Source organism: Coccinella septempunctata, chromosome 8, assembly GCF_907165205.1.
Source record: "Coccinella septempunctata chromosome 8, icCocSept1.1, whole genome shotgun sequence".
Classification (NCBI taxonomy): Eukaryota; Metazoa; Arthropoda; class Insecta; order Coleoptera; family Coccinellidae; genus Coccinella; species Coccinella septempunctata.
In genome coordinates this window covers 22710761-22724218 of record NC_058196.1, presented here as the reverse complement: position 1 = coordinate 22724218, position 13458 = coordinate 22710761, and the positions used below count along the sequence as shown (strand labels likewise).

General features: G+C 34.6%; 1 protein-coding gene across 4 annotated transcripts; it reads left to right on the top strand.

The window, feature by feature from the left end:
• Nucleotides 1-1626: 1626 nt before the first annotated feature.
• LOC123318826 (uridine phosphorylase 1) lies at nt 1627-12616 on the top strand. 4 transcript variants are annotated; one of them, XM_044905572.1, is made up of 8 exons: nt 5148-5356; nt 7406-7529; nt 8236-8397; nt 8548-8733; nt 8793-8931; nt 9549-9742; nt 9865-9955; nt 10888-12616. In XM_044905572.1, exons 1-8 carry the CDS (start codon nt 5286-5288, stop codon nt 10908-10910), a joined length of 990 nt encoding a protein of 329 aa, XP_044761507.1. In that variant the 5' UTR covers nt 5148-5285; the 3' UTR covers nt 10911-12616. The 4 variants fall into 4 exon arrangements, with proteins under 4 accessions (XP_044761506.1, XP_044761507.1, XP_044761505.1 ...); XM_044905571.1 differs by lacking the exon at nt 5148-5356 and adding an exon at nt 1627-1819 and having other exon boundaries at nt 9865-12616; XM_044905570.1 differs by having other exon boundaries at nt 9865-12616.
• Nucleotides 12617-13458: the final 842 nt, after the last annotated feature.

The window sequence follows — 13458 nt, the reverse complement described above, 5'->3', positions numbered from 1 at the left end:
GTATATATAGGACTTCCAGGTTTAGTTGGAGGTATCAGAATGAAGGGCAATTGTAAGATAGGGCTGTTTTTTTTTCCGTTGAGTCTTATCTATCTGAAAACTTGAAGATTACAGCTTGATATTGATCTATGAATGTATCAGAAGGAACATTATTTGTAATAATTATATAGGGTGATGGCCAATGAACCATCGGGCAGGGGGTGCTATACCACATGAGAACCAGAAATGGGCCCTCAAGCATTCCTTATGACTACTATAGTTTCTGAGATACTGGTTATATTGTTTCCTGAAAATCGTAGAATATTAAAAAAGCTCTATAATTTCTAGAGAGTTGCATCGATTTTGATGATATTTTGCAGTGGCTTTGAGACACAGATACAATCTTGTTTTTTGTTGATTTTCTCTTTTTCATATTTTTGAGTGCCTCAAAGAAAATGAGCTTGCGAAATATGTATCATCAAAATCGATGCAAGAGCTCAGAAATTATAAGGGTTTGAATATTGTATGATTTACAGGAAACACCCAGTATCTTTTCAGAAACTAATGTTTCTTTAATCCTCATATGGTCCTCTGAAACCCCCTGCTGTCCCTGCCTGATGGGCAACTGATGAGAAATCGCCCTGTACATTTAGTTCTCGGATAGGGATAACGTTACTCTAGTGAACTGTCTACTTCTTCACTTTTATTTCTACCTAAATGAACACGTTCTGAAACCTTACTATGATTTGCCGATACCATCGTCAGTCGCAAGACATTCACTCATATCCAAAACGACCTAAACAAGATACTTTTTCCTGAGAATTAATTCAGATGTATACCACCCGCTGATATGACTATCAACAAGTGTTAAGATCTGAATCGAACTAGCCAATTTGTCATCGTCAGGATAACGAAAAGGAGAACGTTCCATCGAAGAAGAGTAGATGCTGACCATGGTTTCGGTCTTAATTCGACCTCGTCAGAGTAACGCAAATCCTAAATTTTTTTCTGTTTATACGGCAAACTGATCTCAATTCTCATCAATGATGTAGATAAAGCGCTAGACAAGAAAGTGTTGAGGCTTGCCTCTAATCGTAATATGTATGTATATTTAGATTTAAGAACAAGTGAGATGGATATTTAGGAAAGATTTTATTGTTGTATAATGAGGGAAATTATACTATGAACGCTTGAGGATGAAAATGATGGAAATAATCGAATGACTGAATAGTAATGATAGAATCGAATAACATCTCTAATAAAATATTCCATGAATGCATCGTATATATTTAATAACTTTACTGCTGCATAGGAGAAACCGACCTTTGAACCATTTTAGGCTGAAAATTCTGAAATCACAGACTTTTAAACGAAAAGAGCTCCCATTCTCTTGAAAAATTGCATTAAAATAAAACTTTTCATCAGAGGGCTGAATCCACACGTGTCAGTCGAATTCCCGGGTCAATATCAGCCAATTCATTTCCACCTTCACCCTTGCCCTTTGAAAATGCAGTTTTCATCCCCGAAACACCCTCTTCTCTCTCTTCTCTACGCATACCAACCACACAGTTCGACCACCCATAGTTTCGATTTATCCTGCGCGAAGGACCATTCCTTCTTCAGCGCCTTCAGCAATCCGTGGCCACTTTGGAAACCAACCCCGGCGCACCCCTGTACACTTATTTCTGTTGAATAAATTATGATTATTCAGTGAATAATTTGAACTTCGACCCTCTTTATACCTTGCAACAGCCCGATTTTCTTGAGTGCGTAGTTGAGGTGCTAATAAAGCGGTGCTAAACATGTCCACCAGGGATATTTTGGAAGAAGAGACAGACGAGTAAGTGTACCTAACTCATGGCCTAGTTCTTTGTTGTCGGATTTGTCGATAAACCTTGCTTTATCGACAAATCGGATTTTTTTTCGATGTTATGCAACTTCGAAACAAATGTGGATTCTTAGGAAATTCCGCCAGTTTTTAGTCAAGATTCATAGCAGGATTTTAAGGAATATTTTTTGATATCGATAGCATGAATCGCAGCCCCCTTGACTGTGTTCAAGAGGGCTGTGCATGAATGTAGTGTTTGACGGTTTGACCTGGGATCCTGGGAAGTATCAGGGGACTCTAGAGGCTTTTGTTGAACATATTGCGAGAACAATGACCTTGTCATTGTCACCTTCTGGCGGCAGAGATTTATGTCCAGACTGAAGTTTCAAAATGAGGTCGTAGAGCTACAGGTGTAAAGAATTTACGAGCAAACCATCGCAGCGATTTCAGATCATTTTCTCTTGTTCTGTCTATTTAGTTGCTCCGTCGACGGTCATATTCAGTTTTCGGATTCCACCCCCATAATTATACAGAGTGTCCCGACTGAAACATATGCATTCATGTTGACACAATTGATTTTTCTGATAGTCTTCGGATCAATGGGATGTCTTTTTGAAAGCCCTTCTTGTCTGTTACAATTTTTTTATGGAACCCAAGATTTTAGGAAAAAATCTTAAAATGTGAAGCGCTTTTCGGGATTCGTATGGAAATTCTGCTCGTGAAGCACATTTTTAGATTTTTCTCAAAAATCTTGCGTTTCATGAAAAAATTGTAACAGGTAAGTAAGTTCTTCAACTTAACGGACTTTCTATAACGGTCGAACAATTTTCAAGGAATTCATATACTCGGTTTTATGGCATTTAATGGTTCCAAAGTTTTTTTTTTCGGTCCAGAATTTTGGGCTAATTTATTGACTTAATGAAACATTTTCTGCTCATCAATTGTTGGAGAACTTTTGAAATGGGCACCTTCCATAAGGAATTCAACTGTTGATTATTATTTGAGGTACAAGGCATCAGTTATTTGCTTATGATTCATCGGATTCACTAAGGGTAGTTCTCAAAGGCTAGTTGGTTGCTTGTTCCCTTGAATTAGATAAGAAATTAATTTGGTGGATGATGGTGGATGGTTTAATTCTCGCCAAGTTATCGATGGTATCGTGGGTTCCATGTTCATAGTTTAATGTAGACTCCGGACTCCGACAAGAGTTAAACAAAGACCATATAGTACCCTTGATTATTGAGCAAATATAGGGTTATATGTGAATTAATATGAATGGAACATGAAATTATTGTCTAAGTGGATTTGTCTGTGTATAATCTTCTTCTTGAACGCTAAAGCTAGGAAGACCCAGGATTAAAAAAAATAAATAGCTATAGAAAGATAATCGGCAATAGGTTTGAATGGTAGCCTGACACTGGCTAGACACTGAAAATATGATGTGATTAGATTCTTCTAAGACATTCACTGACCTGTTTTTTTGGTTAATACCTCAACCTTGAGCTAGAATAATCCGCGATTAATTGCTCGTGAGAAATTTTTGATATAGTCTACAACCAGAAAAGATTCCAGAAATTTAATAAGATTAGATTAGATTAGCCTTTATAGGTGATATTGATGTGGCCGATATTCAATTATGAATTTTCTTAATCGAACCATAATCTGAATTACATGATTTTCACAAAAATAAGTTGTTAAACCACGACACGTGTTTCGCTATCGCAGAAGCATCTTCAGGTGAGTGAAGATAGACTAGCGGAATACGTGTCGTAGTTGAATATTTCATTTCAGCGGAGATCATGTTATTGAGTTTTTAGTTCAAGAATCCAAAACTTTGTTCGGAGAATATATGACAGCGCACTGAGATTTCAGTCTGAATTTTCACAATTTTTATAATGCGAATTTTATCTCGTGGACCAGCATAATTTTTCATTTTTCAATGATCAGAAATTCAAGTGCGATATATGAAATACCTACACTACAAAGTCCATACTCGTTGTAATCTTATAGGTATTAAGATTCAGATTAGCTGAATCAGTCATCTCGAAGATCATCAAAATTAGAAAAAGCGTGTGAACTTTGGAAGGAACATTTTAATTAGGGAACTCTTCAAGTGGATTTTTGTATAAGCCATGTGCGAATGAGAATAATGATTATTATGAGAGAAAAAAAATCCTGTTTTTTTGGAAGGGGGTTTATCATGCTTGTTGTGAGAATACGAGAAAATTTTCAACTAGTTTGAGAGGGCGCCAGACTAGTTTGTTCTTTCGAGAAATTATCACCAGGATACACATAAGTGAAAATACGGTAGTGGGTATGAAATGAAGCAGTACACGAGAAGCTAAAGCCGCCTTAAGATTGTGGCCCTGCGGGACCACTTCACGTCCACAAGGTTAATTGAGGTCCAATGGTTTGCAAAGCATAGCAAGCCAATGTACCTGTGTTGATTTTTCAATTTCCTTCAATTTGGCAAGCAAGGCATGTAAAATCCACTTTTCCAACGAGATTATGGTTGTCCACATGTAACCACAATTACTATGGCTCATTTTGAAGACAATAAAGTCGATTTGTTGCCTTGGCCCTCTGGATCTCCCGATCTGTCACCCATAGAACACGTCTGGGGTATTATGGGAAAAAGATTACTCCTCTACAGACTCTAGTGGCACTTGGACATGAGATACAAGTAAACAAGTTGTCTGGGATTAGAGATCTCAAGAGGAAACCGATTGTCTTATGTTTCTTAGTGCTTATAAGACATCGTGAAGGTCCATCAGATTATTAATTTAACCGTTTTTCTCCTACGGTTGATTTATGAATACTGAGTACCTACTTAATTAAACTTATCTAATTTTTTTCATATATAATTCTACATTGTTTTTTCGAAAATAAAACATCTATATAATAATATGTTGGTTTGATTGGTGTACCACAACGACCATTCTTTATTCTAATAACTCTTATCGGAGATATTAAACCTATACTTTCATCCTACTTATAGAATGGTCATATTCAACGTTGAACTCAAATAGTTATTTAATGTGTTCACACCATGAAAAAAAATAAGTAGTATAACCCTCCATGAAGGAGCCACATTTGGCTGTAGGTATTCTACAAGTGTTTTCTGTTTGTCCCCTTTTCAGATCCCATATCCACTCTAGTTGATTACACAGCACACAGCAATTTCATACCTTTCACTTTCAACGAACTTTTTGCTGCAGATACGCGAGTACTATTTGAGGTATCAATATGTAACTTCTTAATTATATTCCTACGAGCGTATCTATATCCGAACAGATAAATAAAAAATTCGATCCTCAGATCAGATAAGGAGATCCACAGCTTCATACCAAAGTTTAACCATTTAGGGTCGACACGTAACTCATTTTTATCCTATTTCGTTCTGTCTGCCAGTCGGTTGATCATATTGTGAACGGAAGCAAGTGTCGGTTTGCATCGTCCAACGCTGAATAGTTCTAAAATGAGTGGAATCAGTGAGAACGAGAAGAAAGATCAAGACGAGACCAAGCCAAAAGAAAACGGAGACAAAAGGTATATTTAATCGTAGAGCTCACGAAGTTTTCCGGCTATTTTAAGAGGTTTATAGACGACTACCACAATACTAATAATGTGCGTTTAGGAAAACCTACTACCTACTGTTAATCTATTGCTTATCGAGGTCAAGTTTGATGGAGAGTTAGCCTTGGGTTTCGTGTCATTCGATATATTCCGGATTTTTTAAGGATCTTTCGATAAAATGCATAAATCTGTACGAATTATAACAGTGTGCTGCATATGTGAGTACCAGAAATAAGAAATAGTCTGATTATAGGTACATGAAGAAGCTTATGTTTCCGATCAATAAGGAAAAATCTTCTGTCTGAAGATGCTACAAGCTCACCTTTCAGAATCTTTTTTGTTGTATCTATGCAAAACGAAGTGGTTCTCTCTGTTTGAATACGGATGATATTTTCAAAAAAACATTGCATGAAGAGGGAAATTTTTTTAAAGAAACCTCTTGTATAATTTTTTTTCGCAAAATTCTTTCAATAGAGTTGAGATCGTCTGCATGAATCAATTCATCTTTCTTAACGATTTAAGGAGAGAATCGATTGGACACTGTGCACTCAAGAAATAAAATGGATACATTTAGCAAGAGAAAATTTAGCTGAAAATTAAGTCACATGAGAGAAATGACGCGGTTACCAAAGCTGATTATGCGGATATAAAACATTTCTAAGCTTCTTACAGGCTAATCCTATTAGGACCGGGTTGTATTTCTTTCACCAGGAAAATTTTATCTCTCGATTAATGGTTTGAAATTCTTGGAAATTGGTTATCAGAGATGATTATTCTCTAACCAAAATACAATATATAACTATGAAATAATTTCGTAGGAAAAAAGAAATTAAAAATTCGTTATACAAACTTATGTTTTCCTCGTTCTAAATTATACATAATTCGTTCGATACAATAGATAAAATTTTAACATTTTAGCATTAGGTTCCGTATATCATTTTTTATTGAGGAATAAGTATTTTTTTTCAATACTTTTCCTGAGGAAAACGGCAACTTTTTGTATCTTATCATTTATCATGATAATTTAATAGATTAAGCTTATTACGTCAGTATCATAGTAAAAATAGAGAACCTGCAATAGTTTCAACATTGAAAACATTGACATAGTACCTACATGAATTCTTATCTTGAAGCGATAGCGAAATAAGAGTTATTTCATTAAAAAAATATACATACTAGATCACTTTTGTTGATAATTACCTATATAATCTGGGTTCAAAGGTTACTACGCAATAATAAGTTTATCATCAATGGATTTGGGATCGAGAATTTGTTATTCTAACACATTTTTCTAATAACTTCCAAATATGAGAACGCATCAATGCCAATCAATAGATATTTCGACCAATAACAATAACATTCTTCATTTTCTAATATTATGAATGTAAATCACATATATAATTGGTATGTAGGAGTTTGAATTAATGAGGACACAAAATACAAACCCAGACTCTATTATGTATTTCCCAAATTTTCAACAATTCACGTTTAGAAATATCTTTATGTTGAGAGCTTATGTCTCTGATTCTGACTATGAAGTTCGATAGACCAGTGAATAATGGCTCATAAATCACAAGTGATTGATGATTATATTTAATATCGAGACGACAAGAACTGTCGTTCCATATTAATGAGTGCTAGTCATGAATCAGCGAAGGAATTCCCAGAGGGGCTGAAACATGTATACACAAACTGTAGTTACCGGTTCCGGGATTATTGTCCCTCATCAGTATAGTGCAGCGTTACACATCTCACCAGAGGATGGTGTCTTTAAGTGTGAAACGGAAGATTGATGATTGTTTGATGAAAAAACAGTGAATAATGGTTCATTAGTTACTAGTAATTAATGATTTCATAATACTCAATGAAATCTATAGATTATGGCAAATTTATGCATCTATGGTGAATTAATATGTCCATAAGAATGATTTCAACGCATAATTTAAAATTTATGGCATTTTAATTTGTTGATGGGTATGAAATCCATTTCATTTTCTCATAAAAACGCTTTATTTTTTTCAGATATTTCAATGGAACTGTCAGGCTCAAAAATCCTCACTTGGAGTTGATGGATCAAGATATTTTATATCACCTGGCGTTGGGAAGCGGGTCACATGACTTAGTTGAAATGTTTGGAGATGTTAAAGTGAGTTTATAATGTATTTGATAATCTGAAATATCCATTTTGTGATCCATACTATTGTGAAATTGTCACATTTCTCAACGTTCAAAAGGTGTTGTGATTTGTGTCTGTTCTCTTTAAAACTGACCCGTTGGTCAGTTTAGAATGCTCAATTTCTTCACGTGAGGCTGCGTTTGATCGGGTTTTATCACGATTGGTTGAATAAGGAGGAAGTTAAACAGTTCGATCGTTTTATCTAAGTGTTAAAAATTTTGATAATTATCTTTTTTTCTTAAAGCGTTTTTCTTTCTATTTTGGGAATTAAATCACTTCTTCAATTCCTTAAAATAATTTGATGCTATTCGAAATTAAATGTTCACGAGTTTCATTTAGTGAAAACCTCGGTAAAAACTGTTTATTGCAAGAAAAATTTACCCCCTTCCATTTGGTTTTTCTAAATAACAGTTGATCAAAGAATATGTGTAGGCGAGTGGACAGAATTAAACTATATAGTAAAATGATTGATTATTGAGGAGAGAACAAAGACTAGAACCTGGTGGAAGGAGCTCTTTATAACTTTAAGAAAACGATCACATAGTAGTAACAGTAATTACTCTACTCTTGGGAAATTAAGGCAAGTTTGTAGTATGGGGATGGGAAGATGTAGAATGGACTTGAAAAAATGTAATTGAATACGAAGGTATAGGTCTAAAATTTGCTCTTTCTTCAGTTCGTGTGCATGGGTGGTACACCAAAACGTATGGAGACGTTTGCTTACTACATCATGGAGATCATCGGCCACAAACTACCCACTGGTACAACCTTATTAGACATAAGTCAGTATTCTTATAGATACAGCATGTACAAAGTCGGCCCAGTATTATCAATCAGTGTGAGTATTTTCTGCAAGTGTCAAGTAATCACAGATCTCTTCAGAAATATGTTATCCATCCATTCTGAGTCATTAATCAGAAATTATTCAGTTTATCACAAATTAATTCTTGGCGAATCTTTTCAAATAAAAGGATTACCTTATTTTTAGCACGGTATGGGAGTACCATCTATAGGAATTCTCCTCCACGAAATTATTAAGTTAATGTATCACGCTAGAGTTAGAAATCCCATTTTCTTCAGAATAGGAACTTGCGGTGGTGTTGGCCATGAAGGTGGCACAGTTGTCATTTCCAACGACGCTGTAGATGGCCTTGGAAATCATTATTACGAAGTGGTGAGTGCAAATATCTTTTTTATCCATTCTACGACTCCTAATAATAACTTTTCTTGCAGCCAATGCTCGGAAAGAACGTAAAACGGCCTGCAGTGTTCGATCAGCAACTGGTCAGAGAACTGAAGGCTTGTATTGACCCAGACGATCCCTATGATACTGTCGTTGGAACCACGATGTGTGCTAACGATTTTTACGAAGGTAATTGAATGTGTTCCTCAATTTTCACACTTTCATCTAAATATATAAAAACCTTCCAAAACACTTTGTAGATCATCAGTTAATCCTGTTACAGATCACCTTCTAGACTTTTTTGAAATTTCCACAAATTTCTCAGAATTTCTTGTAAGAATTTCTCAGAATTTCTTCTAGAAATTTCTCAGAATTTCTTCTAGAAATTTCTCAGAATTTCTTCTAGAAATTTCTCAGAATTTCTTCTAGAAATTTCTCAGAATTTCTTCTAGAAATTTCTTAGAATTTCTTCTAGAAAATTCTCAGAATTTCTTCTAGAAATTTCTCATAATTTCTTCCAGAAATTTCTCAAAATGTCTTCTGGAAATTCGTCAAAATTTCTTCCAAAATTTCTTCTAGAAATTTCTCAAAATTTCTTCTGAAAATTTCTTGCACTGAACTGAAGCAGAAATTCTTCTAGAAAAACTCCCAAACGTTTTTCGAAAGTTCTTCTAGATATTTCTGTAATTTCTATCAGAAATTTTTTGGAATTTCTTCTAGAAATGTTTTTTAGTTTCTTCTAGAAATTTTTTTCTTCTATGATTTTTTAGTTTAATCCAAGCTTATTTCTCGATAATTGTTTACAGGTCAAGCAAGATTAGATGGAGCATTTTGCGACTATACCGAGGGTGAAAAAATGGAATACCTTCAAAAACTGAATGACCAAGGGGTGGTGAATATCGAGATGGAATCCATTCCCTTTGCAGCTCTTACCCACCATGCCAACATTAAGGCAGCTGAAGTGTGTGTGACATTGTTAGACAGGCTGAAGGGAGATCAAGTAAGACTTTCTTGATTATCATTTCTTATATTATGAAATAGCGACTTTTTGTGTTTGGACTGAAATTAATGAAGAAAACCTCTGAACCTCAATGTGTTTTTCACAAAATTATCTTTTTTCAGGTGAATGCACCCAAAGAAGTTATGAATGAATGGCAGATCCGACCTCAGAAACTAGTGGCAGCGTACATCAAGAAATATCTGCAAACAAAAGGTAGATTACCTTCATCTGGTCACGGACCTTGGTCTGTGAAGAGTCCAAGAAGGTTCAAGCTCGTACAACAAGAATCAGAGATTATCGATTGAGCTCATGCGCTAAGCGTAGACTCGCAAAAGTCAGACTTTTTTTACAATTCAATTTTGTATTGTATTATTAGCACTGCCATTGTCGCACATTACAATTTTGTGTGATATCCAGTTGATAACGGAAAGATAAGTCTTGAATTATCGACAGAAAATGACTATGATGTTGAAAAGTTCATCAAATAGTTTTTTAATAGTTCCATCATGCGAGAGCAGACAACACCAGTTAGACAGTTATTAGACAAGAAGTCCTTCGAAATTTAACGTTTCTCTTTGGATATCAACTTCGTATCTGCGAAAAAAAATGGCTAGTTCTACAATATGCTTTTTCATGTTTATTTTGAACATTTGCCGAGCATCGTCTTAATATAGGACCTATTGATATTCTCAGAACTGTAAATATAATCACTACGATCGCATTTCTGGTAGGACTCAACATTCCGGAAACGTATTGAACAGTAGTAGGATCAAATTGAACTATATCTTGAAAGTTTTTCAATATAAACTTATATACTATAAGGAAGTATCAAACATATCCCAAATTTTTTACGATAACCCTACACTTACAACAAACTTTTCAATCTGTATGCTTCAAAACTGCGTAGATTTTTAAATATGAAAATTCAACTGAGAATATTCTTCAAATATTGTTGCTTGTATAATCTAAATGAATACATGAGGAAAATCATCATCCTAAATTACGATTCCATCACGTTTCAACGGTGTATGCTAAATATATCATTGCTGCTATTCCAACTGTATCTTCACTTTTCTCACTATCTTTCATTTTCCTTCGCTAGTTTTTGTGTTATTGTGACATTTATTTAAAACTTCCCTTTTTAGGCGATAAATGTCCGAAGAAATGAATTTCTATTAGACAACATTTATTGGACCTACGTTTCAAGAAACCTTGTTGACTCAACTTCCAACGTAATATTATTTGTATTATAAATTTTTTTTTAATAAAAATTATTTTGTGATTTTTGTTTTTTCATAACCGAAGATTTTTCTTGAGGGTTGAGTTGGATAATGGTTGAGAAATAAATGTTTTAATCCAAAAATGGAATAATTATGTTGATTATGTTGTAGTACAAGCTTCTGTTACGAGAAAATTAAATTATTTATGTTATAAATATGTGTAGCCATATAGCTGACAATACGGTTAATTGATAAGTGAATTTTACATAGGATAGTAGGTATAAATACAACGATATAACAATTGTGATCATTCACGGTAACATGTTACGTATTCAAATTGTTGAAACTGCTAATGTTGATATATTGTTGATAAGAAAACGCGATATTTTGAAATCTGAACGATATCCTGATATCTTCGTGAAAATATTGATGTCATCATCCATTCTCACAAGCTTCATTGCATTGCGGTGTTCGAAAAGATACAAAAATAATTCGACCTGAGTTTATTAGTTTTATGTTGGTGTTTCCGTTTTAGTTAGGTGAAAATTCAAAATACCCTGCACAACAATTGATTGGGATCAATTTATTGAAAATATTCATTTTGACCACATACTAGAGTATGTTTAATTGATATTCTTCTCTTTGAGGCACACTTTCGGTGAGACATTATGAATTTTTGAGAAATAAAGCGTTAGAAAGCTGCTCCAGATTGTAAATGGGTTATTTTCGGGAGGACAGTTGTCTAAACGTCTCTGCCTAGACATGCTCGCATCTAGTCAGAGCTGCATTAACCTGCCGTAGGCATACTTTGCTTCCTATCCAAACTGGGATGCTGTGCCCTTTTACGAGTTCTCAAACCACGTGCAGTCAGAGTGTCTTACAGTCTGATTAGAAATAAGAACTGTTGCAACTCTCTGTTATCTATTGAGTCGGATATGTGGGGTTTCCCCAAGCATTGACGACCAAAAGGCGATCTCGAGCAGCTGTTGTATTACGCAGCCGATCTCTCTCATGACCATAAGCTATCCTTCGGATGAACCCATTCCAAGCTCGATATACAACACTTTGCTAAACATTCAACTGCTTGGACACTTCTCGCTGGGAAAACCCTTTCTATTTCCACCTCATGATTTGGTCAAGTTGAACAGGAGCTCAAAGTCTTCTCGGCATGACTCGAGCAAGAGCTCAATTAAAAGTAAAAAAAGAATATGATAAAAAACTCAAAATATCCATGTTTTTCCTGAAAGAACACATGTATATGTTAATGTGCCACACTTACAAAAGCCAGGAAGAGAAATGATCCCTATCAATTGTCAAGGAGTGCATTTCCTATCAATAAAGGGTTCAAAAATAATTGAGCGAACAAATTATTATTTTTATCAAGAAACAGAATTAATGAATAATAAATACATAATCATCTTGAATATCAGTAAAATAGATATTTATAATGATCAGCATTGACGAGCAAATGTCACTAATCGAAGTTGTAAAACAACATTGATGTATTTGTAAAATGTTAACGTAATGCTAGATACTGATGATATAATTTAAGATTACAGTGAACGATAACTTTATATGCAATTTTGTAAAATGATTTGATGTGCATATAACCAATTGATCGATGTCGCCTATTGAAATAAATTTTTGGCAGTTATTTGAAGAACTTTTATTTGCTATTCTCGAATATCCAGTACCTAACATTTATGAAAAGCAGTTGAGAAAAGAGAGAAACGATAGTAGTTCTCAAAGAGAAAAATCAAATCGGTTTTAGATTTACATATATTTATTCAACCTTACATATTAGTCCAGTTAAATTATGCTTTGGCCTTGAGGTCGTCTAGGAAAAGCTGAAAATCGTTTTAAAACCTAAAGATAGTCCTCAAAATGACTAATTGGCGTAGAGCACTCCTAAACAACGCAATTTTTCACATATTGGCTTAAAACGTACCTTTTATCGTATGTAACATCCGAAGTGCTGCTGCTGTCAAAACACACGTCCTATCAAAGTTGTATAATTTTTGAACTCGCAGTTGAATTCTCTATACCTTTAATCACACTACTAGTGTTTTGAAAGGACCAGTGTACTATGGAGGCTACAGACGACAAGTGGTACATTTCAGCATTTTCAGCCAACAATTCAGGAAAAATTGTTTGGCAAGGATGCGTTGTTCAGGAATTATGTAAAGACAAACAAACAATTTTAATTGTACTAAGTATTATACCACGTATGGATTATGATACAGTAAAGAAGTTATAAGGTATAGCAAAATTGCATAGGTTGCATATGGGACCTTTGGAGGTCCAATAATCAGAAAAATTTTCAAACCGCTTTGTTAGTTAAGTCATATAGAAAAGAGAACCTAATCCGTAAGGATTAAGTATGGCCTTGACCACATTCTACACCTATTCTTCTATTTTACACCCTTCCTCCTACTCTACCTTCCTTTAAGTCAAACTGATGGCGCATTCAATGTGAAGGTGTGTTTCAATACTCGT